Source organism: Falco cherrug, chromosome 1 (assembly GCF_023634085.1).
Source record: "Falco cherrug isolate bFalChe1 chromosome 1, bFalChe1.pri, whole genome shotgun sequence".
NCBI classification, from domain to species: Eukaryota; Metazoa; Chordata; class Aves; order Falconiformes; family Falconidae; genus Falco; species Falco cherrug.
In genome coordinates, this window is record NC_073697.1 from 71,058,253 (window position 1) to 71,086,165 (window position 27,913).

Consider the following 27,913-nt stretch of genomic DNA (forward strand, 5'->3'; position numbering starts at 1 on the left):
TGTCTTATGAAAGCTTATATGAAAACTCCTAAAGAACAAACTAACTGAAATAGGGATTCTGCCTTGGAAAGGAAGACCGAATGCGTTCAGCAGAAGTTAACCAAGACCCTCCATGAAACATAATGGGAGAACTTTACCTAGCCTGGGTGGCGTATTATTATCAAAAACTTATAAGCAAAGGAAAACTGTTAACAAAGAAGTCCTAGACAGCTTTCAGAATTAATACAAACATGCTGGAGTTGTGACACTGAATGCCCTTCAGTGAACATCCTTCTCTTGTTAAAACATCAGAGCTGAAGTCTTGTCCTGTGACTAATGGGGGAGCAAGCATAAGCTGGAGAGACCCAGAGTCTCTGTTATTGCAGCCTATCGAGAAGAATCCAGATGACTCATGCAAACAGCCTGCAGTCACAGAAGGACAGATCCAAACTGGTCTTCCGCGTCTCATGAAGTTGTGGCCCACAAGGTGTAGGCAAGAGCTGAATTTACTGGCCATACTGCATTCCTAACATGCTGCTTCTCCTTCTGTGTCTGAGCACTGAGTGCCGCTAAGCCAGTGCTTCCCAGCAGCGGGGATGAAGATGTAGCCTGTTTTTCTTGCCCAGATTCTTCTGTGCACTTGGTGCTTCATGGAGTATGCCTAACATATGGGTAGCCTTCTGCATACGTGTCACGGGCTTCAGGATTTGTTTGGGCATACATAAAAGACCCTTGCTTGAGCCCTAGATCTGTTTCATATTCTTGCGTTACCATTGTGACAGGAACCTCAAATGGGAACTTTTGTTACCCAGGTAGTTTGTGCTTATAGGGCCGAAGGATGGTCACACCACATGGAGCTCACCACTGTTGTCAGAACAGGCTGAGAACTCCTGCTGCTGTACTGAATGTCAGTCGCATACTGCATCTTCCCATGTTCAGTGAAAATACCACAAGGCCAGCCAACAAAAAGACCCCTAAAAACGTCGGGCAAATCAAAGCAGAGAGTATGTATAACTGCCATCTTGTTTTCTTTGTGGCTCTCTAAAGCAATAGTGTCTGCTAAGCAAGCACGTCGTACATCACCCTGGAGGGAAACGGGAGGCCGGGTTAGGTGTCTGCTGATTCTTGGCTCATCTACACAGAAGCTGTCCAACAGCTCTGTAAACATCCCTCTTCCAGGACAGGTGTGCCCTATTTTCCTCTTTAATTAAAAATCACAGTATTAAACTAAACCAGAACAGCTCAGCCTTATTCTGGAAATTAGTCATGAAATTAGTCAGGAATAACTCCTCCTGAACAACTACATGTATAAACAAGCCCTAAACAATATTTATGTTGTCTGAAAGGATGGGGGACACCATCACGGATGAAAATGACTTTCCAATCCCCCAAGAAACATGAAGTAAGGCTCGTCGTCTTCCAGCAGGGGACGACGACCGCTGCCCATCCCACATCTGGCCATCTCCGTTGTCCCTGCCGGGCCGCTGGAGCCGACGGCGGGGCGGGACGGCCCCCGCAGCAGGCTGCGCGCTGCAAGCCAGGCGCGCCGGGCCGCCGGCACAGCCGGGGCGGGGGGCGGCCCTTCCCCCCGCCCCTCACGGAGGGCCGCTCGCCCGGGGACACGCCCGGGGACACGTTCGCTACCCCCAGACTGACCCAGAGCAGCTGCCCTTTCGCTCACGGTGCAGCCGGTGCCTGCCTGCCGTCGCAAACGGCCCCCTCTCGGGGCGGCGGCCGGAGCCGGGGCACCCGCGCGGGGCGGCCCGGCACGCAGGCGCGGCCACCGGGCGCGCCGCAGCCGCCGTGAGTGACGAGTGGCGGCCGCCCCCGCGGCCACACGCGGGCTCCCCCGCCCCGCCCGCGGCCCCGCCACCCCTCCGCGCCTGCCGGGCCGCGGCCCCGCGGGGCACGGCGGCGGAGCGCTGCGCGGGGCGGCCCCGGCGGTGCACCTGGGCGGCGCGGCGCGGGAGGGGCGGGGCTACCTGACAGTGACTGGCAGCTCGGCGGCAGCCAATGGCGGCGCGGGGGAGCGGGAGCCGGGAGGGCGGGGCCGGGCGGCGCGAGGGGGGCTGCGCCGCGGAGCGTGTGCAGCGCCGCGGGGCCGCGGCCGGTGTCGGTGCGAGTGAGGGGAGAGACCCTGCGGGGGGGAGAGACGGATCCGGACCCCGATCCCCATCCAGTGCGGCGGCGGCGGGAGGAGCCGGAGCAGCCGGCGGCGCGCCGCGGAGGAAGGAAGCGCAGGGCTGGCCGCTGCCTGTGCAACCTGGCTGTTCCTGCTGCCCGCGTCCACTCGCGGCTTTTCCTGCCGGCGCCGCCTGACAGCCGCCCGCCGCGGGTGTTGTCGCCGGGGTCCTTGGCGGGGGGGGAAAGAGCGAGCCGTTCTCAGCAGCCCGGAGGCGTGATTGAAAGCGAGCAATAATTAACTGGAGGAGGAAGAGGAGGAGGAGGACGGGGGTGGAGGAAGACGAAGGAGGAAGGCACCGCGCGGCAGAGCCCAGCCGAGCCAGCGAGCGGCGGCGGGACGCGGCAACTTCGGCCGCAGCGGAGGAGCCGGAGCCCTGACCGCAGCGGCGGCCGCCGCCTCAGCCCGCGCCTGCCCTGCCCGAGGGGGGAGAGCCCCGCCGCCTCCCCGGCCGCCGGACATGTCGGAGCATAAGGCCGTTGATCCCAAGTTATCGACGACGGACAGGGTGGTGAAAGGTGGGTGCTGCGCCCCCGCCGCCCTTTCGGCCGGGTCGTCCCGCCGTGCCCCCGGCTGGGGTCGCCTCCGGCCCCCCCCGTCCCCGCCCCGGGCAGGTACCGCGGGGCTGCCGGCGGCACGGCTGCTGGAAGCGGCGGGCTCGGCCCGGGGGCTTGCGCCGGGCCCCAGTGGAGGGTTTGCGGCTTCCCTCGCCTGCCCGCCCGGCGCTCCATTGCAGCATTTCCCCCCCTTCCTCCCCCCGCCGCCTCCCCCTCTCGCCTTGAAGGCGCTGCACAGGGCTGGCGCGAGAGAGAGGGGGAGCCCCAGCTTCCTCACCCGCCCCGGTGCCTGGGGGAGAGGGGGGCAGGGCTCGGCCCCCTCCCCCAGCCCGCCTGCTCCTCCGGGCATCCCCCCTTCCTCCTCCTCCGCCTCCGGACTGCGCCGCCCGGAGCCCCCCCGCAGGCTGCGCCGCCGCTTGTCACAGCCGTTCGGCTCCCCGCATGCAGCAGGGATGCCTGGAAACAGACAGCCGGGGCTCCGCTGCCCCCCGACCGAGCCCCCCTGCGGGAGGACCGCCAGCGCTGTCGTGTCGTGTCCCCCCCTTGTGCCGTCGTCCCACCCCCCCTCGCTCCCTGCAGGGCCGCCCCCGCGGCACCCGCGGCGGGGATGCCGGGCGCGGGGGGGGGGCCGTGGCCGTGGGCGCAGGGGGGCGGCGGGGCGCGGGCGCTGTGGGAGGTGGCGAAGGCTGCTGCTGCCGCCGCCTCCTCCTGCTCCATCGCCGGCGCTTACCGCTGGCCCGGCCTGCGGGGATGTGAAGTTATCCCGCAGGCGTACCGCGGCCGTGCGGATGTGCGTGGGGGCGCCTGGCACACGCACGGACCGGCTCCATGATTCTCGCTCGGGGTCGGAGGTATGCGTGCGCTGCCAGCCGCGGCCCTGTAAACAAATTAAGAGTTTGGATTAACAACATATTGTGCCCTGCGGTACAGATCAAGGTCTGACTGGGGCAGTGCCCGATTGAAATCGCACATGTGCATGAAGTGCGTGTGTGTTCAGTTGCTTGCCGCCCCCCCCCCCCCCCCCCCCCCCCCCCCCCCCGGCCGCACCGCAGGGTGCACTTGGACACCGTGTACTTCACCTGGTTGGGTTATAACTCGTGCACCAGTACAGCATGCTATGGTGGAAAAGCACAGATCCCAGATGCAGTATGCATCCTTCCAGAACCCAAGAGGCTGTAAATTGAAATGGCCTTGGTGTATATATACGCTTTTGTACTTACGTGAGTGTACACCAAAACCGAACACTCAGTGTGTTATTTGGAAAGGCATAATACTTATATTTTTGTATTTATATTTGTACTTACCTCCTCGTGCCTTTTAGCCTCTTACTTATTTTTTTTCCCTCCAAGTGAAATTGTAGATCTTACGATGCTGTAAGAAATGTAATTACAATTTTTAAAAAATGGCTTGGGAATTCACCTTACCTTCTTTCTAATATCTAGAATATTTACTACTGTTGTATCACACTAAGTGTAGGCTTTAGAAGCCTCAAGCATCTATGTGTAACTGATGCTTATCTTCTGTAGAAATAACAAATGACCATCCCATTGGGAAGACATTTTCACAATTATGGGATGCCTAACTTATTTTTTATATTTTTTTTATTTATTTGATTTGATCTGCCTTGGTCCTAATACGTGACCAAATGTCCTGATCTTTGCTGTGGCAGAACTTCCTTTGGCTTAAGTCCATGTTCATTATGAATAGGAATTATCTCTATGTTTACAAAACCCTCAGTAGTTTCAGTGCATCTTAATGTGTTTTGTCAGTAACTGCTTTTTGCATTTTTCACACCTGTAATGTCTCAAATGTCTGAAGGCACTATTTCTAAGAAAACTTACAGTATGTATAGTTAAAGAAAACTTACAGTATGTATAGTTAGATATTTTTATAATGCAACTAAAACAGAAATCAACTTTGTAAAACTGAGTTAAAGTATTGAACAAAAAGAACAGGACATACATGCTGCTTAAATGTCCATCTCACCTGGTAACTTGTCTCATAATGTTAGTGTTTCAGTGGAGATGTGAAGATTTGTTTAACTGGTTCAGTCCTTTATTAAATATTGAAATCCTTTCAAGGTCTTAAAATAGCATCTAAAGAGTAGTACACAGTAAACAGATTCTTAATAGGATTATTCTTTGCTGTATTGTAGGGACTTTACACACTGCCTTTGTATAGGTTGTAAGGAAATAGAGTAAGAAAACAATTGGTGGTAATACTAATAGATACAAGACAAGATTACTTTGTGTCTTTCCTATAGGACATGATTTGTACCTTCTTGAGATAAGCAACTGATGAAATAGGTTTGCAAGGTTAAATGAATAAGGAATAATTATAAGAAAGAAAAAGGCACCTTTTAAGCATCTATACAAGCGGTTGGAGGGCCTTGGTATTTTAGAGAGGAAAACCAGATATTCCAGTGTTGGTGAGAGAGAACCTGTGAAAACAACTTTTTATTTTTTTAAGTTGTAATATCATAAAACCTTACTTGGAAAGGAAATGTTTTTAACATATGGATGTAGGCTGTGGATTAAACTGTCTCTTCTGTTTGCATGTGTGGGCTTTTTTTGCTTGTTTTTATTGTTTGGATTTTTTTTAAACCCTTTAAATTTGCTGTTGCATGACAGGAGATGTCTCTTTCTAACAACAGTTCTGGGCTGGCTGGTGAAAATCCTGTCTTGGTACTGTTACATAACAGTGAGGTGGGTTTGGGGGGGTTATGGTTACAGCAGCTTTGTGCAGATTGCTTGTGGCTGAGAACTGGCTCTTCGGGGGGTTGCTGTGGGTGTGCTTTTTTTTTTTCTTTCCCCCCCTCTTCTCATGCTTAAGAAGCTCGAATATACTGAGAAGTAGGGTATTTCCATAGGTGAGGACCTCATCTCATACTTATTTTGCTTTGCTTATTGAATTGTCTGAACTGTACTTAAACTGATTTGAATCAAAAATAAATCATGCTTTTGGGAGAAGGGGAAAAAAAACCTTAGGAGTCCCTAATGCTTATATGGTCCTGGTCTTCTCCCACCTCTGTTATGCAGCTGGTGCACTATTACTTTTGATGGTTGGAGTGAAATTTTTGGATCTGACACTTTTGTGCAATGCGCAGTGTGAAGAAGTTGAAGCCTGTGTGTGACATGAAATTTCCAAAAGCAAATTATTTTTTGTTGAAGTTGACACAACTGTGTTCTGTTGACCTAAAGGAAAAGTATGTGAATCCAGAGGATGCAGTTATGGTTTGAGAAGTAATTCTTTGATGTACTCTTGTGCCCTTCTGAAGATGACATGTATGTTATGCTGCGAACTAGACAATTCACCTTTACTCTCTGCATTTTGTGATCCTGTAGAGCAGTAACAGTTTGGTCTGACTGCAAATACAGTCACCTGTACATTCAGAAGTTTGCCGGAGCAAGGCTCAGGACAACATACTGTTGCAGCAAGTGCTGACTTGATGTACTTACAAATTGAAATTCCTTGCTTTTTTGTTAGAGGGATGATGCACCCTTCACCTGGACAGAGCTGTTTTTAAGTTCTTGTTCTCCTTTAGGACTGAGGAAGCTATTCCTTATCTAAGCTGCTGTTAACTCCTGAGACTTGCCAGCCAGTGTGGGCTAGGTGCTTCTTGTGAAGGTAGTAATACCTGTTCAGGAAAAACTAGACTGAGGATACTAGCTCATTCCTCATGGGTCACATAACAGCTGTCTGATGTCAACAACTTTTGGTCACTACTGACATAAGCAAGATTTGAACCCCACCGACCTGGAGGGAAAAGCTGTGTATCGTGTTACTTGACCTCCTTAAAATATTCAGTGTTGCGTTACTGCCTTCTAGAAATACTGCTCTAAAGCAGAGTAATCCCAAATAAAAACTTTGAAAGTGAACTGGAGTAGTCATACAAAGAAGTAAAGTCAGTATTTCTTGGAAATCCTGCTAACTAGGTACAATAATTGTTGTGATTATTCTAGGCAGATGGTTATGTGCTCTTGAGTGGTTTGGGGTTCCCCCCCCCCTTCACCCCTTGAAAGAAAGTGGAGTTTTAATGAAATCTTTTTATCTCAGCTGTTTAGATGGGTCGCTGCCACAGCTTGTGAACCTTGGTCTTGGTAATCTCCTTTTGTGCAGTGTGTGCGGAAGTGTCCGCATATCAACAATTGACAACACCCAAAAAACCTAGACACCAGCCTCTGCTGCCTCTGAATTTCAAACTGTGTCATTGTTAATGGTCTTGTAGTGTTCATGCTGTTGGTTGTTTGTAATATAATCTGAATGCCAGGTCATGATCAATAGGTTAGCCATCAGTGTTAATTTCAGGTTCGTGAAAGGTAAAATTGCTGTTAATAATGGGAATCAGCAGTGAAGCTTAGAGTTTCCATTAGTCCAGGGAGACTTGTGTGTACTCGCCAAAGGCTTGTGCTCTGGGCTGGAGTCCTGCATCGGTGTGTTGCAGAAGCCTGCCTCTGTGTCTCTGAATCGAGTGTAATTCTTCCAGCATAGACGTATCCTGCGTGGTGCTGGACTGCTCTTCAGAAGTTTTTGAGTAATTATGTGATGACCTGAATGTCAGTAGCATTGGTGAGTTTGGTATGTATTTTGGTGTAAACTTGGGTGTTAGGAAATGTATGACAAGGTCCAGTGTTACTTGTATAGTTACAGCTGTCCAACAACAACAAAGTAAATGTTTGTGTGCCCCCTCTTCTGAGGGTGCTGAAGATTCAGTATCTGCCTGATCCTCATGAGGGAAAGGAAGTAGTTGTTTTGTAGCTGTTCCTGTTGCCACAGGAAAGCTGACTCTACTTTTCTTTTAGTTAATTTATCCTCATAGTACTTAGGAATGTACTCACCTGCTCTGAGGAAGCCTAGTCTGTGTTTAAGGAGTGTTATTAGCTAAAGAATCCACCTTCAGCTATGCCAGAAAGGTGGCACTGCTACAGGTGGGGATTATCTGCTCTTCGCCATTCGCTTTTACCTTCATTCGAAGGGATGGGTGTGCTTCCATCTCAGCTTTGGTAACTCAGTAATTGCAGATCCCCTGGTACCTTTGTGAAGCAAGTGATACGAGATGCATCTGAGGGCAGAACACTAATGAATGAGCTTGCATAGGCTTTATGGTTACTTAATAAAGAAAATGAGGCTAGCTTGTTATTTTCTTGTACGTAACAGCTTTGTCCTTATCTCGTGGTCAAAACTAAGCCAATATGTGTAAGACTAGTGGATTCTGTCAGCTGAATGTGGCTTGGGTATTGCAGTCGTCTTGTGTTTTACATCAGGTAAACCTGTAGATATGTGGGATGGGTGTATAACACTTGTAAATTATTGTGAATGTGGTAATGAGAAACTGAAACAAAACCAAAGTGCAGAGCTTGACAGTTATGCTTGTGTAATAAAGCTGGTGATTTGTTTTGATTTGTGAACTCACTGAGCCTCTTAGTCATTAAGATCACTCTGTAAATAAGCCCTTTAGTGAAACAAGTCCTTTGCTGTATAGGCAGAGGGGAAAAACCATGCTTGTGCTGAAGGCTGCCTGCCTTATGTAGTTATTGCTGCGCTATAGGGGTGGGTGGCTTTTCTCATGCTCTGTATTATGAGTGGCTTGTTGAGTGTGCTGAGTCTCAGGACTGATAGGAGGCGAGGGACAAAATTGCCTTGTTTGTTTGAAAACCTTTTGTATACTACTAAATTCCACTTTGGCTAAAGCTGTCTTTTGTTACCTGCTCTTTTTGGCTGAGCCTAGGAGGAGAGCTGGTGCTTTTGATACCGCTGGTGGTGGTAAGAAACTTAAAAGAGGAGTTCGTGCTGGATGTTATCAGCATTTACATTAATTGGAAACTGTGAGCCAGCTGAAGTCATTTTCCATAGTGGGATGTTGTAGAGAACAGTTGTTTCCTCTCTCCTATCTGTTCCCAAATTGAATGGTATCTACTTCCATTGCATGCATCCCACTTAGAGATGATAGATGTTGCATGGTTAGAGATGATAGATGCTTGCTTTTCTGTGCAGATTGTGGCAGGAAGACCAAATGCAAAATATATTTACCTTTGATTACATAACTTGATATTTTAAATGATTTTTTTGTAGTTCCGTGGCTTCCAGAACTTGTCACATTCCTTTCTGTCTGTTATTTCTGAAGGGTTTTTCTGTCAAAAGTAATTTTGAGTAATGTCAATAAATAAGTACCTGTAGCTTGGAAACTCCAAACTCACGTCTTCCCCCCCCCCCCCCAGTGTATTCTGTTTTGCTGAGTGGCTCCTACTTAAATTACACAGGCAGCACTGTAATTTAAAATTTGCAACTTCATTTAAATATGAATATTAATACATCCAAGGTTTCCCAGTAATGTTGAAGCAGCATGTAGTGGGGGATATTTCCCTCTTTATACCTTCAAAGAATGTGGAGAAAAGTATTTCCTTAAGAGTATTTTAAAATACAGAGATAATGCTTAACACTTTTCTCAAGCATGCCATAAAAGAAGCCACAAGTTTTTGAAGTAAAAGCCACTTCAAATCATCTTTGTGAAAAGGTGCCTTCCTACATTCTTTTGTATGTGGTTTCAGGAGTCAAATGCAAGTTACAATTGCATAATGGTTCTTCAGCTGAACACTTAAATCATTTCCTGTTCTGATAATCAGTCGTTTACCCTGACTTTCCCCCATAAAACATCATTTTATGGCTACTCAATCAATAGTGGTGGAAAGTATCATCCCAGTTCTGAAAAATATTATAGCGTATGTGCAGCCTAGTTCACATCAGTGCGCAGCTCATTGAGTGATCTGCCACTTGGTTTGTAGATTCAGATGTATTATTGCTGGATGTTGTACCCTGGGTATGTTTTTCTTGTTTTCCTTTAATTATTGAATGAAGGAAGAGGTAAAAGATCATATATGCAGAAACAGGGAGACAATAAGTGCTATGATAAATTTCTCTTTTAAAGATAAAAATCTGAACTACTTACCCCTACCCTATTTACTGTTCCACCAGAAAGCTGCTACTGTTGAAATAACATCTCCAGAATACTACCTCCTTGACAGCCATTTACATGCATTTTAAAAATGATACCTATATTTACAAGCAAGGTTAGTCATGTTAATGTTCATGTGGCAATACTGCTGTATGGGGAGAATGTGACTGTCTTATTTAAGATTGAATTACCATGCCAGCATAATCTCCAACTAATTTCCAGCTAATACCATGTATGTTTGGAGCAGAGTGGAAAGGCACCAGAGGTCAAGCCCAGTGTTTTTAGTTAGAAGTTAATTCCATGTGCTTAAGGTGGAGGTGGTGTGCTTTCCTTTTAGGGTGTACTTCATGAAGTTTTGGAAAACACGTCGTTCGAGGATTGCCTACCACTCAAACTTCTTCTTACTTCAAAATAAAGCTGTGCTATATTCAACTTGTTGCAGCTTTCTTTTCGTTTTGGCAAGTTGTGTGTTGTGTTTTTTTTTTTTAATACTTCCTCGTGTTTCAATATGCCCTTTCTTTTCCTGTCTGTTCCTTTCCTATACTTCTGTAAACTTTTCTCTCCTTATTCTCACACTTACTGCTAAGTACCTCGAGCAGCCTAAGTGCTGGTAGTTGTGATTTGGGGGTGCGTACCTACACAAGAGGTTCATCAAACGTGGTGTCTTTCCTTTGGTGCATCTGTAGGCCCATGGGGAAGCATATGAGAATAGGGGAAGTGTGTTCTGCCTCTTCCTCAGACTTTTGTGTTAATTCTGCAGCTAGCTGCTGACTCTGTGGCTTTCTTCGCAGTGAATAACTCTGCTATCAGTGTGCTGCTCAAGCTCTACCCAACTTGTCACAGAAGGATGTCTCTATTTTGCAATTCAGCTGCTGCTTGCAGGTTACTTAGCAGTAACATTGAAAACTCACAGCGTGACTGTTAGTTTCAACTCATGTAGTTTGCAGAAAGCTGTGAGGGCTAGCAGAGACAGTGGTGTGTTTTGGTTAACTTGAGAAGAGAGGCAGTGTCAGCACTTGTGCTTTGGTGTTTTTGTAGCCCAGCATAGAAGTTAGTTAGCAACTGCAGGTAAGATTTGGTAAAGTTGGTAATACTTGGAAAAAAATGGGTTATGCAAATGTGATTCTGCAGACAGTCTTTAACACTCACTTTGGGCATTGTTCAGTAGGCTTAATTAATAGAATCCAAACTACAGGCTTTTGGCCTAATTTAGTGTGTGATTGGATTTTAATTTTTAATTGAAACTTTTGTGACATAGATTGTACAACTTTGTTTAATATTTTTTTTCACTTGCCTGATAGTGACAGCCCAGTAATTGTATGGCCACATCAAGCAAAGTTCCCGAGTTGTTTATGTTTTGAAGTAGCCATCATTTGGAAAGAAATCCTTTGCAGCCTAGTTAGATGGCCCAAAGCGAGAAAAAGAGGTGCAGCTTCTAGAGCTTTTTCCATTGCTGCATTTGGTTCTAAGTACCTATTTAACGATTGCTTTTCTCTTTCTTTGGGTAGGGATGCTCTGTTTTTATTGTGTTTGTTACTGAATCCCACATTGGTTCCTATGAAAATGAGTGTATGTGGTGGTAGTCTTTCTGAAGTGTTTGGAATTCCTCTTTGAAGTGTTTTTATCTCCTGAAGTGGAGAGACTGGTAAAATGAATGCTAGTTTTCTTAATAAATTAGTGATTTCCTTGGTAACAGGGAGGGGAAAAAAAAACAAACCAACAGTGCAGCAGCTTGTGACTTCTTTCTGGTCTATAGATCTACATGGGTGATTTTGCAGGGGAAGGCATATGGCTGGAGAGGAACATATACTCATGTATTTTCTCTAGAAACAACATGAAATTACTTGAAATAGTATGTTCAGGTCCTGTGGAGATTTTTTGTGGGAATACAGGCTTTCCCCTAGCTTTTTCTCCATCTGTCAAGGAGTAATGTGCCAGTAGAGAGAGTTATACCTGAAAATTCTTTCTGCCTCTGTGTGGAGTTTTTTATATTTTAACCTTTTCTTTGTATTTGTGTATTTGAATCCTTATGAAAAATCTGATTTGGTTCATATTAAGTGCTGTTAACAAAACAAGTAAAAGCTTCTAGATGGGGAAGCCCACCCAGTTGTTGGCTCCAGAGAAAAGATGTTTCATCATCCCTTTTGGACTTGAGATAGTTTTACTCAGAACACCTCTTTTCAATAACAAATTTGGAATTTCTTGCCTGCATTTTGCTTTTATTACTGGAAAAGACAATTTAATACTTTTTTTTACCATAGGTTTTTAAGCAGTTTAACGTAATTGACAACTTGAATGCAGAACCATTCATACAAAATCAAAATTCATACAAAACATAAAAAACAACCCGTGAACAGAACTTTAAGAAAAAAATCAAACAGGATTAAAATAATTTTTTAGTCTTTTTTCCATGATGCACGCCAAGTTTCAGTTTGATGTAGATTACAATGGTCATACTGTGTTACAGTCTTTGAAAAAGTGCAACTGGTCATTAGCTGCAATGACACGAACAGCTGTAGTATTTTATAACAGCTGGGAACAATCTAGTTCTCTTCAATAACTTTCTTTTATTGTTCCTTTCATGCCATTTTCAAAATGAGAAAGTCAGATTATTGTATTTGTTCTCTATTTTACACCAGGGATTTCTTCATAGGCAGTGGTGGCAATTAGGTATCAAAATATGTCGCTGCTGTTTGTGACTTGGAACATTTCCCTCTGCAGGACCTGCTTCATAACCTGCTGAAATCTGGGGGAGTTGGAGTCTTTTCATTAACTTGAATAAACTGTGAATCCAGTTGTCATCCTAGAACTTAATTTTGGCTTTCCTTTTCCATGCATGATTTCTCTTTGGTTTAAACCGCTTTTTATATCTGATCTTACGTAGCTTAGGACAGGACAGCACTAACTCTCATTTAACACTGAGCTGAGTGCAACTCTACTTTGCAGTGCTGTCATCTAGCAAGTGCAAAGGGTCCTGTCTGTTTGTAGGTGGCTAGTTTCCCAAGAAATCATTTGCTTTTCTGTTGCTGTGTCTTCAGAAGTGTAGTCTGGAATCTTTTCTATATATGTATGGTTGTGTTTTATCAGTGGAAAACCAAGTAGGAACCTTTCTCATGTGCAATTTTTTTGGATCCCCTTATAATGAGTTTTCTTCAGTAACGAACACATCTGCATTGCCTTAAATAAAATCTGTTCAAACTTGTTATTCTGGTGTAATAGAGTAACTCTTCATATTAAAATCACACTGGTAGTACTAAAGATGTGCTCTTAGACCTCCGCAGGAACATAATCTTCCCTGAGAGACCCACTGTTCTGTGTCACACGAACGGTGGTGGCTGTGATTACTAGAGAGGAGCCTAATGGCATAAACAAGGTGTGTTGGGTGTACAGTTGGGGACTTCAGGGAAGAAGTGAAGGGCGCAGTACACAAGGGTATGTGTTCTCAGTGCAGTAAAGTTTTATTTAGGGAATCCTGTCTAGTTTAGAAATTAAAAGCAGAGAGCTGTTTTAGGAGTGCTTTGCCTGATGAATTATGTTGGCTTAGCTGAATATCTTAGAGGTGGCTGTGCAGTAGCTACTAGGGAGCTTGACTGTCAGTGAGCAGAGAACTGGCAAAGGTAGTTGTGTGAAATTTTTAGTTACATATTCTGTGTGTATAACTTTAAAGTTTGGTTTAGATGGTCAATGAATGGCCTTTCTGCATCTTAAAATTTTCCTGAGATAAAGTGCTTAACTGTTTCTGTTAACCATGACAACTTTTAAGCTGTTTGGGCTGAAGTGAGGTTACTTTAGGTAGAGGGAGGAAAGGAGGAGTGAGCTAAAAAAAAACCACCGTATTTGTGTGCTACAAAACAGGAAGAACCTGCATTCATTTCAGTTGACAAATTAGTTCAGCTTCTGGGCTGTTGACCACCTTAGCAGGTATGAGGTTGTTTTCTTTATCATTTAACCTTCTGCTCACCACTCCACTGGAGAAATAGTGTATCCTTAATTTTGATGAATGATGTGTCAAAGAACTTTTCTCAACAACTTGTAACTAAAAGGTATTAGCTCTGACAGCTTCACAGAAGCACAGAAAGGTTGAAGGTAGAAGGAACCACTGGAGGTCATCTGGTCCAGCCCCAGCTCTCTCAGCCTTTCATCACAGGAGAGATGCTTCACTCCCTTAAATCATCATAGTGGCCCTTTGCTGGACTTTCTGCAGTTGTTCCATATCTCGCAGTTTCTATGTGAAATCTAAATGTAAATAAAAGTTACTTTATACGTATGAAGAACTTGCACATGAGGGAGAAGCATACTTCTTTGCTTTTTAACAAGGTACTGCTGCTTCCTTGGAGCTCTGAAGCTCAGGTGACACCTATCTCACATGCAAATACTGTTTATGTCCCACATAGAAGATGAGGGATTATCACTTCCGTTAATGAAAGTCTTAAATGTGCATGAATTTTTTGTGCAGTATTGACCTCACATCTTGTATCCTGTTGGCACAGACAGTACATCACTGCAGGATATTGTTTGTATAACTTAGGCTAATCTTGAAAGTACTGTGAGTCAGAAAGTTACTCTGCACTTATCTTTGTGGTTATAATTCAATGGCAATGACTTCTGAATGTGCATTAGACTCTTCCCCACCCACCCTGCTCAGCCCCCCAAATGAGTTCAGTGCAGGGCCACAAAGATGACGATGGGACTGGAGCATCTTTCACCTGAGGGGAGGCTGAGCACGCTGGGGCTCTTCAGCCAGGAGAAGACAAGGCTCAGGGGGATCTCATTCATCTGGGAGGAAATCAAGAAGGGGGAGGAAGGCTCTTCTCAGTAGTACCCCATGACAGGGCAAGAGGTGATGGGCTCAAACTGACAGTTCTCACAGTAAGTGAGTTTTCAACACTGACACGGGTTGCCCAGGGAGATTGTGGAGTCTCCATGCTTGGAGATATTCAAAAGCCATCTGGAGGTGGCCCTGAGCAGCTATAGGTGACCCTGCTTGACCAGGGGTGTTGGACCTGATGGCCTCCAAAGGTCCCCTTCCAACCTCGACCATTCTGTGATCATCTGCTGAATTCTTAAGTGGTTAATTAAAATGTGGTTTTCAATTCACAGACCTGTTGACCAAACATGAAATACAGAAATCTCCCTTCAAAAATGAAAGATTGTCTGCTAACGAGGTATTCTACAGGAAGAATGCTTTGTGTGCTTATGAGGATCTTATTTTGAAGATATATTGAAAATACTTATTTTGATATAGCAGCAAGATATATTGTATTGGGAAATTATTCATATTTTTTGAACTGAAGCATTCATATGTAGCTGGTAGTGTTCCTGGCAAAACATTTGCACAGATCACTCTTGACAATTTTCAGAATCTCCCGAGCACATACAGCTCTGGAGTTTGGTGTACCTTGAAAGCAGGGACAGATAGTATGCCCACTGTACTTGCTTTGAGCAGCTGTAAGAAAAATGGAAAAATGCTTTTATGTAAATCTTTCATACTTATTACTAATGCTTCTGACATGACCATCAGAAAGGTCGCTTCTCTAATTACTGGATGGAAGTGGTTATCTTTTACTAGTCCTTGCTTAATCTGATTTTTCCATAGTGGCATGACAATTAAAACTGAGGGTGATGGCAATTGCCTTTCAGCTCCAATATTCTCTGGCATATTTTTTTTTCTCTGCTGCTTTCTTGTGCTTTTTCGTTTCCCTCGGAATATGCATGTTGCCCTGTGAGGCTGACTAGGAAATACCTAAATATTGCACATGTGAAAATAAAATCAAACCTGTGATAAGGGGATCTCTTGATGTGGGTGACAGGAAGTAAACATAAGTATTTGGAAGAGTTTGACTGTGGCAAAAATGTGCTGGCTGCTTCAGAAAACTTAGAGCCTACCACACCAGAAACTTCAGTAAGTTCTCTAGGTAGGATCACCTTCATAGATAATTAATCTGGGTAATGGAGATAATTTTTTTTATAGTGAAAATGCAGCTTCCAGGGTTGCTCAGTTGATGAGATACATTTGAGGAAAATGATAGACATATACTGTAATTTAAAAGTCTGAATTGCCTTGGTGCTCATAGATCATACTGTATAATAAAAACCTGGGGCAACATACATACCTATGAAAGAAGCTTAAATCCATGTACTGTCTTTGCAACACACTGAACAACAACTGGAAAGGGGACTTACTAGTGCAGCTAATAAACCCTTGACCTAATTATTTGTAGTTAGAAAAGCATATGTCAAAAGATCCCTTGTTCTGGAGAACTTCTGCTTGCAAAAATGCAAGTAGTGCTGAAGAGTTGCCTCAAAGATGCTTAAAAAAAGGAAAGAGAACAGTTGAATGTAGATATCATGACCTGGACGTATGACCCTGGCAACTAAACACACCAAAGGAGCTGAAGAGGTGCTTTGAATAGATGGAAATGAAGAGCAGATGAGAAAGCCCAGCAACCTCCAGGTGCTGTTAATAGCGCATCTTCATCTCCCTGAAGCATGAATGACTATTCCAGGAATATCTCTTCTAGCCATGCTGCAGGGCATTTCTTCCAAAGTGGCTCTGACGATGATGACATCTTCTCCTGCACAGGTACAGGCCATGCAAAGAGAAGGCTTGTTTCAGTAAAGTGGACACCTGCCATAGTCACAAATAAGTCACCAGAGGAAATTATTTCTATGGATTATATTAGTGAAAAAACGTCTTCAGAGTGGCCATAGAGGAAAAGTTACTCTATAGCTATTCAAACATGTCTTTATTTGTGAGGGAAGATATATGATGCTGGGATTTATTGTTGAATCTGTTGTATCATGATGCTCTGATATATTGGGCAAGATTAAAAGCTGACTTCAGTTTGTACCATGTTTTGTCTGAACTGATGATGCACGCTGCTTCCAATTAGTAATTTTATCACCAAATATTAACAAATTACCATGGTTTCACAAGGCTTCTAAAATTTTTGCTCAAAGTCTTAATATAACAAAACTGGCAAAACTAAACCCTGGTTCTGTCATGATTCCCAGAAAATAGAGGGCTGTGTGAGGGCAGTGAATTCTTCCCATGCCATGCAGGGGCAAGAATTTTGACTGCCTCCCTAAAGGTTTAGCAGAAGCATTTTTTAGTTTCAAAAATGCAGGTTTCATCTTTTTTCAAAGATAACTGTTGGCAGTAATAACACTTTTTCTAATGTGCAGAGCAGCTGCGTGAACTTGAAGAGCTGGTGAGATCAGATGTTCTGTCTAGCTAGGGAATGCTGCAAAATCCTTTCACTCTGTATTTTAACTGCAGAGTGAATTACCTTCACCTGAGTTTATGCTAATCCAGTACCATGGATTATTTAGGTGAAAAACATTCCTTTCAAAGTGTTCCTTTTTCCTTCAGAGAATCGGTCTTTTAGAAAAGCTGTATTTTCTTTACAAAGCTTAACAGAGCGTTTATAAACAGTAATTTGTAAACACAGGAGTAATACATGGCAACTGTTTCTTTGCTGGAGTCCTTGTTGAAAGTAATGCTTTTGTTTGTTTTCACCTTCTGGACATGCAACATCAAATTTCTTGATGCTATCTGCCAAGCTTTGTCAGATATATTTTAGGTAAGGTCAGCCTTCTGAGAGTTTCAGGGTAGTAGGGACCTAGGGAAGAGCAGGCTGGGTTAGCTCTGAAACTTTCCATGCTGTAGGAGGCTGGAAAAGTAACAGGCTAAACTTATTTGTGGTGCAGTACACAACAGCAGTCAGGATGTGCTCAGCTAGGGGATAACACAAGTGAAGTTTAAATTACTTTTCCTTTTCTGCATCAGCATCTGTGTTGAAGCTTATCCTTATGCCTTCTGCCTGCTTTGCTACCATACTACTAACAATGTAACTATTTTCCACAAACCTGGGAGGCCCTACTTTTGCACTTTTGAATTAAAGTAAGTGGCTTTTGTACTAGCTTGCCCTGGAACACTCCACTTGAATTGTGCTATTTAGTGTAAACTTTACATTTATGTAATTTGAAGGAGAAATCTTATTTGGTAGTAGCCTTCACGAGCGAGGAGTGCCAAATACGATAAATGGGCTAAGGAGGTTAGTTAGTTATTCATGTTTCTAGAAGTCTCCATCAGGGGGGCTGGTTTCTCTTGAAAGAAACTGCCAGAAGCGAACAGGTCCATCTAGGTGATGTGCTTGTATATGGCAGGACTGTAATACCCTGCAAACCTCTTGCTGAGACCAACGGGTGCTTCCAACCTTTACTTCAAAACTGAAAATAGAAAGAGTTTGGATGTTTGCTGTTGAACGGTAAATACCAGGTATGCTACTGGTTTGTTCTGGATAGAACAGCATCCTTAGTCCGTGTATGTGTACCTGTTTCTGATTTCACTGGTGTTGCAGCAGAAGGGGCGGTATTCAAACCAGAACCAGTGTATAAACAAAAGGTAAGACTTAAAAGCTTTCTACTTGAAACCCCAGCAATTCCCTCTTCAGCTTTTAACTTCCCATTTAGATGGGTAAATAACTGTGGGTAGTTGTGTGGCCAGGTAGGTCTTGCAGAGGTACTAGCGTGTTTTGTGCTATGTACTGGCTCAATTTTTTGATGCTTTAAAAAACTTTTTGTCTTTTTTCACCTCAGAAAAATCTTAGGTCACATGTTGCTAAATCTTCCTGAAAATGAATAAATTTGTTCCTGAGTTAACCCAAATGAATGGTTTCAATTATTTAAAAAAAAAAATAATCAGCACACACCTTAGAGAAATGTATGCATCTGTACCTGACTTTTTTTTTTTCTTTATATGCAAATTCGGACTCCTCATGAAAAAGAGGATGTTTTCTTCCTTTGGTGACATAGCTGCCATAAAACCTGTGTTAACGTGGCCTGTCTAATGTCATACCCTTCTTCTGTACCAAGAAAATTGTGATGACTGGAATGCATGTTGTCAACTTCTATAATCAGGGTACTTGAAATATTTACAATACTGTGATTACTGTAGGACTACTTATATATATACACACACACACACAATGTAGCTGCCTTATGTATTTTTGCCTTTCAAGTTTATGTTCTAGTTTGTCTCCTATTCTTGTTGTTTTAACTTAAGGTGTTTGGCAAAAATGCATAAAATAAAAACTTATCTCCCATCTGAGGTTTGCCATGGAGATGCTTAGAAAGTATCCTAGTGAAATAAGTAGGAGGAAGGAGCAGCCATGCAAAGTTTGAAGCTTTTCATAGGCCAAAACCAGACTCTCAAGCATCTACTGAAGCTGCCAAATTCTTGATCAGGGGATTGTCTGTCAAGTGACTCAGCTTTTTCATGGGTCTAGCAAATGGAATTGAACATCAGGGAGGTAAAACCTGGAAAGGTTTTGCTGGAAAGGCCTCTGTGTTTGGAAGGCCACCTCAAATGGCTGGGACCAACACATGAAGAACTGCCCAACCATGTTACTTTCAGTAGGTACGAGATGCAGAGGAATTTCAGGGCAAGAATCTGCAGTCTGATATGTTTCTTTTTGATTGTATGCAAAAGCTGTGAACAGTTAGTGCCATCCTTGGTTGGAAAGGCCAGTGCTTTCTGGAAGCAACTTCTACTTCTTTCAGACCCTGATAGTCACTCCAGTGGTGGTAGCCTAAAACCATTACAGCTATAATATTTCCTGTCTGACAGGCAAAGTTCACATAAAATCTTCTAAACCCAGACTACAGACTCATTTATTTGAATCTCATACTTTAAACTGGACGTGTTTTGGGTTGAGTTGAGGGCATGAAGTTGGAGAGGATATGGTGGCCCTAATAGATGTTGTTCTCCTGTAACTGGATTGCCAGGTATCTGTTGGCTGCCCCGGAGGAGGCAGTGTTTAAGAACATGCCCACCCAGAGATAGGCAAAAACCTTCCCTCTTGGATTGCTCCTTCCTGGGGGTCTCATAGAATCTTTATGCTGGAACCTAGAGCTCCAAAATGAGGCTTTTGTAAATGGTTTTACTCCTCTGGCATAGAGAAATACCCACAGCAAGAGGATATGGATTTTGCTTTATTGCTAGGCTGAAATTGTGGGGTAAGTCCCTCTTTTTCCACTGGGATGAAGGCTGGTCCTAGATCTTATGCTCCATGCACCTGTGTAAAATGAGTTTATCTGTAAGCTTTCATATTCTCATGCTGTCCATTGTCTGTTTAAAATCTAGGTGATTTGATATAACTCCTACCTAAGTGAAGGTCTGTTTTCTGTTGTTTTTTTTTTTCTTGCTTGTGCGCCTCTGTGGAAAAGCAAATTGTTCAAAACTCACATTGTTGTTTAATTTGGTTCAGGTTCTTTGGCAAGAAGGATGATGTAAGAACAAGTAGTGAAAAGAAGTTGTGGTAGGAACAAATCATGCCTGCATATGTGGCCATGTAGCTTTTGTCTTTCTTCAGAGCTGAGGGCGTCTCTGTTTGTGCCTGGCTGACTCACCTGGCCTGCAGTGCCGGGCTGTGCAGTCTGTCTTCCCTGACAGGTTTTAACAGTAGGTTGTTTTTTTTTTAGGTCTGTTTGAGGATTTTCCATTTTGCAGGCTTTTTTTTAGAAGTCCAGTCCCCTCCCCCAAAAGTTGTCTCCTTTATGTTGATGTACATAAACTACCTCAAGGTTTTCTTGAAGAATAGTGGAAGCAAGCCCGCTAGTTCTCCCAGGAGGAAAGTGCAGTGAGGTCAGTGGTATTCCTTTTGCTTCCCTTTCAGTTTTGTTCACTCCTATGCCTTGTAAAACAGCCAGGAAGACTTGCCACACATCACTTTTAATTTCCTCTTGTGCAGAATATAATCCGATATGGATGTTTATTTTTCTTACAGTAATCTACCAGAAATTGTTTTTAAAACCTTAAAATACAAACCCAAAAATGATCCTTCTCTCTACAGCTGGGATCCCAGAACAAAAGCAAGAATTAACCTTTAAATGAGAATATGAATTATTACTGTGAAGCTTGGACTTGAAATACAGTAAGTTGTCCTTAAGTTTTCAGTAGCAAATATCTTTCTCCAGAGAAGTCATAGCTTCTTATTTCAGTCTCATTTTTTTACTGCAATATTTGCTATCTTTTAATAACTTCACTTGAATTGTTGTGGATAGAAAGTAGTTGAGCTGTTCACACCACAATATTTAAAGGTTTACAGTGTATTTTAAGAGTCTGTTGCTTTCACAGCACCTTTTTTTTTTTTTATTATTCCTCTCTCTGATCTAATTTTGTCAAAATCCAGGGTCTTTGTGGCTCTGGGATGTAAATGTTAAAGGCCAAAATGTCTCATTTGGACAACTCAGGTGTGCGGTCACTTAACTTTTCAAAAGCTTTCTTGTATCTTAGAACAGTATGTGCATCACTCTGGTGTATCCTCAGACCTTGAGGATGTTCTTGGGCACTCAGGCAAGTAAAGATTATCATGACCCTTGAAAACTAGTTGGATACCAGTATAGTTTGCAGTAATTTGTTTTTATATAGCAGTGATGAATTAAGACAAATAACCTCTGAAAAGCCTCTTAATATTTTCGAAAAAAAAGGCCTTATTTTCTCTAATACATACTGTCCTAAGGCAAAGTTATTATTCTATAAAATCTGAATCTTCTGTGGTGATTTTTCTCCCCCAAGAAAATCTGTGAAATTCACGGAAGAGCTGTGTATAGAGAATATATTGCTCTCAGCTTTTCAGAGGGAGAAAGTGTTCTTAAAAATTGAAAGCATAATAAATTTACATCATTAGGGAGGGCAGCTAAGAAATATTTTTTTATGTTTTTACCTTGCAGCAATTAAAAAAACTAGTTTTGCAATTCAATCTAAAATGGACATTGCTGTTCATAATGGCTTCTAATTTGTGCATTTAATGAAAGGAAGGACCACGAGTATTTGTCCTGTCTGCAGAATGGCTCATGCTGTGGGTTAGGGATGCTGGCTTGCAAGGTGGTGGCATCTGGGGAAGAAACCCTGTCCCATTTTAACTTTACTTCCACTTTTATCCCTTACCTCTAATTTTTCTTTTTCTTTTCCTTTTTTCTTTTTATTTTTTTTTTTGATTTTTAACTGAACTGTGTTGATTTGTGACATGATCCAAAAGACGATGAAAACGAAGTGTGTTGACAGGTTGGTGTTCTTTGAGATCTGGTGCCAGAAGGCTTTTGGAAAAAATACCTAATTCTAGCACATACAGAAAGTCAGATGAAATATTCTATGGGAGACTGCTTTCATTTGGTCAGTAGAAAGGAGGAACAAATTATATTCTTGTAACAGTGTTCTAGCTCAGGCGGGCTGTCAGGAGTCTTGTCCTTCTGAGGCCGTTTGTATACAAAAGTGAGAAAGGCAGGTTGTGTAGTTTTAGGATGAGATTCCCCATATATGTCACTTCTAAATTGCAGTTATTTTTATATGTAAACTGACTTTCCATCTAAACTCACAATTAAATGGAAGTATGCTGAAGGGGATATTTGTCTAAATCATTCCTAGTCATGTAGAATTTTTTCAATATTTCATACCAGAGCTCCTAAACCTCCGTGTACTGGACTGGTCAGGGGTGGAAACGGACCACTGTCTTCAGCCTTGTCTAATAAAATTAGAAGTATTTGCTTCAGCTGTATGGAGACTATGTTTTGTCTTCAACTCAACTAATATGATAGCCAACGAAAGCTATCAGGTAGATGGATTTCTGTGCAAGAAATGCGTCTGGCTGCTGGGCTTGTGGAGCATTTGCTAGGTAGGATGGCTTAGCCCAGGCTCAGCAGCTCACCTGTTGCAAGAAAGCCTCTTCAGGGAAAGGCAACAAGCTTCCAGTTGAGTCTTTTCAGTTCACAGGCTTGTTATTGAGCCAGCTTATTAAAGTGGCAAAATGCAGCCCTTTTTTTTTTTTTTTTTTTTATTTGCTAATGTTGGTTTGCAGTGTGGCTGAAGAGCCTGTTCCTTATAATGCATAGCATGTGAGTCAGCTGTGGTGCTCCCTGTATCAGCAGTTGGTACTGTCTTAATGTATCAGATAAACATAATGGTTTATAGAAGGCTGAGGAAATTCACTTAAGGACTGGTAAATACTGTTTGCCTTATCTCTGTTAATCTAAACAGTTTCTCTAAATGGCTGGTGGTAAATGATCTTGACTAAGTTCTTCTATGAAAATAAAGTATTTAATTTTAAATTACTTCAAGAGGCTAGCCAGAGTTTACTTGTCTGTGACGGTAAGTTCTCAAATAAGTTACAAAATCATGTATGGGTGGTCTTGAGGCGGGCTAATTAAATATATTGGGAATCTTAAACTCAAATTGAAATACCAAGATTTCTCTTCCTTAGTTTTTTGTTCTTAAAATGTTATTTGGTTGTTTCCTACCACCACCACCCCCCCCCCCCCCCCTGAATTATATAAACTGGTGTTTTACAGAACTTGTTACTAGAAATTGTAGAAGTTTCAGCATCGCCTCAGACTGAGTAGAAGAACTGTGTGGTGCTTTTGCAAATATCTGCAAGAGACTGAAGCTTGTTACCTTGTCATTTTGTAGAAGTGGAGATGAGTCAAAAGGCTTTTTCCTGCTGACATCTCGTTTGCTGCTCCATGGTCAGCTGGAAGGGTAATGAAGAGGCATGGTGTCTTGGCTGTGAGGGAGGTACAACCCTTGACATCTTCTACTAAAAGCTAGAGGATGACCTGTTTTCTCTGGGTCTTGCCTAAAGCCAAGTACAGAGCACTTGTTCAGTAACTTAATGATGTTATGTTTTTTATAAGTGTTGCCAGGTCTTGTTCAGCTCATGATATCTTGGTGATTAATATAAAAATTACAGTTCTTTTTAAACTTTGTCATCCTCTTGTGGTATAAAATGCTAGGAACATCTCTGAAATCTTACTTTGCTTGCTTTGCTTGACCTGGGAGAACCTTTTGACTTTATAATTTGTAAAAAAGTCTGTTTAAAATATGATTTTGCTGCCACCTATCCTTCTGGAGGGGATGGTGGGTGACTACCCAGGGTTTCTGAATTATTCAATACCAGTCACTTCTGCTTGTTGAGGATGTCTTGGTTACTGTTGCCCTCCACATGAGGAGGAGATGCTGCTGATGGCCTGCTTCCTTCTGTAGTCATCCACCATCCAGACAGAGCAGCTTCAGCATTTCTGGTGCTGTTGCCATGATCGCTGTAACATCAGGCATATCAGGGAACTTCTCACCTAAGGGTGGGAAGGGCCTGTGGTCCTCTGTATGTTGTAGGATTCTTCAAAGCCTCTGTGCCAGTTTAAATGTTTTCTTTCAGCTTCCCTTTTCTTTCTTCTTTCTACAGAGTCCTTCTGATCCTACTTTTTCCTTTCCAGCATGAAAAAGCTTATTAGCTGATCACTAAAACTTACAGCATTCATCTGTGATGCAAGGCAAAAGTCACAATAACCAATTAAAGTTACTGTTAAATACTATTCTAAAATGAAGAATCTTAAGACTGTTTTGCAGAACATCTGAGATCACATCTGGAGTTCATAAAGTATAGCTGTGGATTTACTTGTCCCTCTTTAGTGGCTTTTGTGTATTTGAAAAACTTCAGTAAGTTCTTTCAAAGGTTTCATTGGGTTGAACACTTCAGCTTTTTAAATGACCAAGCACAGTGCATCAGCTATGAGATTCTCCAAAGATGAAGTGTAAGAGGGAAGTCACAAGCGCTTTCTAAAATCAATGAAAGAGTAAATAGACTTGCTGTAATCTGAATTTGCGTTTATATCCAATATTCTTTATGTTGTTTATTCATACAGAAATCTCTCCCCAATGCTGGAAAGTCCTGAAGTGATGCAGAGCTGTGCTTGCACAGGAACGTTTGTCCTTGGGTAGGGAAGTTTCCTTGCAAATCTCCTTACCAGTGTTGTTCTAGCAGAACTTTTCTCCAGCTGTGTGCAGAGAATAGGCTCTTGTGACTTTAAAAAATGATCCATACTGTTTATGAATGCAGCAGTGAGAACGAGGCCTCTGGAAATAGATTCAAATCCATATTTGTGGGCAGGAGCATGTGAGGCTTTATGGTGGGTTTTTTTTAATCTGATGTCTTAAGACAAGCAGCTGCAGTGCCCCTAGCATTGCTCAAAGAGCTGCAAAATTGAATTAATCAGACATGCTTCTTCTACTGATTATTTAGAAACCAGTGGCAACCCTGCCACTGCCCATGGTCAGCTGAATTTCCCCCAGCTGGAAACCCCAGTGCTGTTCTTTGTTAGTAGTGGAAAAAGCTGAGCCACTGGACAGACCATTGCCTGTGGACCTTTTGTGGTGACTTCCACCTTCCTTTGGGAAGGCTTTCCTGCTCATTGAGGGGTGAAGGATTTAGTCCTGTTGTTCGTAGGAATGTTCTGTGATTCCAAACATTTTGACCTAGAGGTTAAAGAGTGGGGGGATATAGACCTGGGCTTCCAGGTTGAGCTTTTTTGTATCCATCTCTTTTCTTTGGGACCCAAAGAATGTAGGCTGAACAAAAGTTAAATTAGGCCTAATGTTTTGTGCCTCACTAGAATTGACATTTTTTTAAATACAGAGTCTATATGTAATTAGTATGTTGGAAATAGAGCGAGGGAAACTATAGAACTCATCATTTTTGGTTCTTGCACTTATAATATTTAGCTGTTCACAAAACAGATGACCAACACTGTTTTCTGCTGGCATTACAATGCTTGGACAACTTCTCATAGCTTCTGTTTTCAGTCACTGAGTTTCCTTCCCTTGGAGTCCAGAAAAAATAATGACGATACTTGTATGTGTACAGGTGCAGTATGAATACATTTCATATAATATTTTAAAATCTGCTGGGTTTCCTCTTGTAACATGTTAGGTGGGTTTTTTTGATACTGTATATAGAGACAATTAGAGAGTTGATTGCTAATGCTTAAAAGACGTGAATGTGATGGATAAAATGCCTGTCTTACTCTTTTGCTTATTTCTCTTGTTGTTTAAAGATCCAGTACTAACAGCAAAATGGAAACAATATAATTAACCCAGGCTAATGTAACATCAGCTAAATATATGATATTTTGTAATCTTCCAGACTAGCATGAAAAGTGCAAAACTCCTGAAAGGCTGGAGGATGCACGGCCGGCACAGGGTGGTGGCTGCGTTCCTCTGTGTCCCAGCACTCCTTGCCAGTACTGCAGTGTGGTGGGAAGCTCCTCCTGGCACATCGTGTCAGCTGTTGAGCACTGCTGAACTGCTCCCAGGTATCTCCCACCCTTCTCTGGAGATCAGAGTGTGCTCTGGTACCTGGCCAGATAATCATTTTGTGCTCATGGAGTCAAAAGGCAGAGCCTTTTCCCACACCTGGGTGTGGATGGTGCCTCAGTAGGTTTCCTCATTCATTTTTCTTCTAAATGTGGAGATACTTGCCCAGGTCACAGAGTTGAAACTAGACCATGTCTCTTAGTACGTGGCCCCATGTCTTCTTGAGCTGTGGCTATGCAACTTTAATTGCAGTATGGAAGCAAAAGTAAGGGAGGCAGAGTTTTTGCTCACATGCAGTGTAGCATAGTGTGCTGGCCATCAGCAGTGTAAGGTTAGGTGTGTCTTGCCTTTGGTATTTATGCCAGGGGGAGTCAGGCTGAAGGCCGTACCTGCAGGAACGGAGCAGGATGGTGACAGTGGTGTATGGCCCTGCTGGCAGCACAGCAGAAGGCTCTTAGTGCTCTTGGGGGTATTTCCAGGTATCCAATCTGATGAATGTTTGGTCTTTTGGCCTTAAATTAATGCAGATGCTAACCTGCTCTCAGAGCAGTTTTGGGTATTATTCGTTTCAGATTTGTGAAAGCCTTCTGCTCAATAAATCTTTACTATGTGCATTTCACAAGTGGGGTGTAAAGACCAGGCTCTGATAGTGGCAGCCTGAGGGAGCCTTGGCATGAAGCATGTAATGAATGAAAAACATGGCTTGATCCAGAAGGTGGGGTTTGCATTTCATTTGTGATATCTCACCTTTACTATGCTCAATATGCTCAATAAAACCTGAATAATTCATGCAATTCTGACTAGTGCTTGACAACAAGAAGAAGCAGTGCTCTTGCAATTTTTGCGATTGCTGGGATGACTACTTGTTAATTAAACTGAAGTTCCAAAAAACTGAAAGTAGAAAAATATTTCAACTGGAAGCATGCTGCTGTTAGATTTATTTTTTCCCCCCTTTCTTTGAAAATGGACCTGCAAACCTTGTTTAACAGAAGCATAGTGATAAGGAATAGAAACCATTGAAAAGGAGGATGGTATTCATGTTTACTGTTTTATCATTATTTTGTGTTGAGCTTAATTTGTCAGTGGTAAGATTCACATGACCCAAAACATCCTTTTGAAGGAATTTGCCAACTTTAATGACTGTGCTTATTAGTTCTGTGTTTCAAAGAAATCCTGAGTGTGTTCATGAAGAAGCTTACTTTCATTATGTTGCAATATATTGTGAGTTACCAAATACTGCTTTATTTTATTTCACTTTAAAGGAAATGCAGTATGGAATACCTTAAGTTATTTAGTTAGTAGTAGGTGGTCCTTGTACTTTTTGGCATGTAACTTACTGGAAAAAAAATGTATGAACTGAGCCTGGGAAATTTACACTTTGCTTTTTGTATGAATAAACAACAAGGTTTCAATTGATACCCTAAGGAGTAGGATTTAATGTTACAAACCTCTGCCTCCTTTTAGAGTGTTACAGATATGTTACTGTTCTCCCTTGGTCACTCTTGCATGAAACAAGAAAAAAGATGCGAAGCTTTCCTTCAAACTATAAAATAGCTACACTGTATAAAAGCTGTTGAAAGCATGGTGTGACTTGCAAGTTGATGTTTCCCTTTGGGAACGTTTTTGTTCAGCAGTCTCCAAAACTGTCGAGAAGGTCTGGTGGTGAGGTAGAAGGAGGAGATGAATGGTGCTGGAACTCCCCAAAGCAGTGGGATCAAGGCAGCTTCCCAGGCCCACATATGTGTCTCAGTTACACCATGACTCCATCTCAGGCTGAGAGATGATATCTAGCATCTTTTTTTCTTTTCCCCAGTTCTCTTCTGTTGTATTTTCCAACACAAGGAAGCTTGTGAGTGGTGTTTGGCAGGGTGCAACCTTGCCCTGGCTGGAGGTGCTGGATCCTAGGTGGGCTGTAGAAGGCATTTGCAGCTGGGCTTCCTCATGAAGTCTCCTCATTGAAGAAGAAGCACCCATGTACGTTCCATGCAGGAGATGAAGAGTGTGAGAGTTTCCAGGTAATGTGCAGAGTTAAGGGAAAGAATATTATTCATAATGGTCTCGTTTTAAACCCAGAAGCAAATCTAGGGTGTTGTAGA

At 42.9% G+C, this 27,913-nt stretch overlaps 1 protein-coding gene across 2 annotated transcripts in view; it reads left to right on the plus strand.

Moving 5' to 3' along the window:
* Nucleotides 1–2,036: 2,036 nt before the first annotated feature.
* PPP3CA (protein phosphatase 3 catalytic subunit alpha) overlaps nucleotides 2,037–27,913 on the plus strand; it is a 196,729-nt gene continuing 170,852 nt past the window's right edge. Inside the window, exon 1 of one of the 2 annotated variants that reach the window (XM_055702597.1) lies at nucleotides 2,037–2,679. In XM_055702597.1, coding sequence (XP_055558572.1) covers nucleotides 2,622–2,679 — 58 coding nt within the window. In that variant the 5' untranslated portion in view covers nucleotides 2,037–2,621. The remainder of the gene's footprint in view (nucleotides 2,680–27,913) is intronic. The other variant, XM_055702593.1, reaches the window with a different exon arrangement.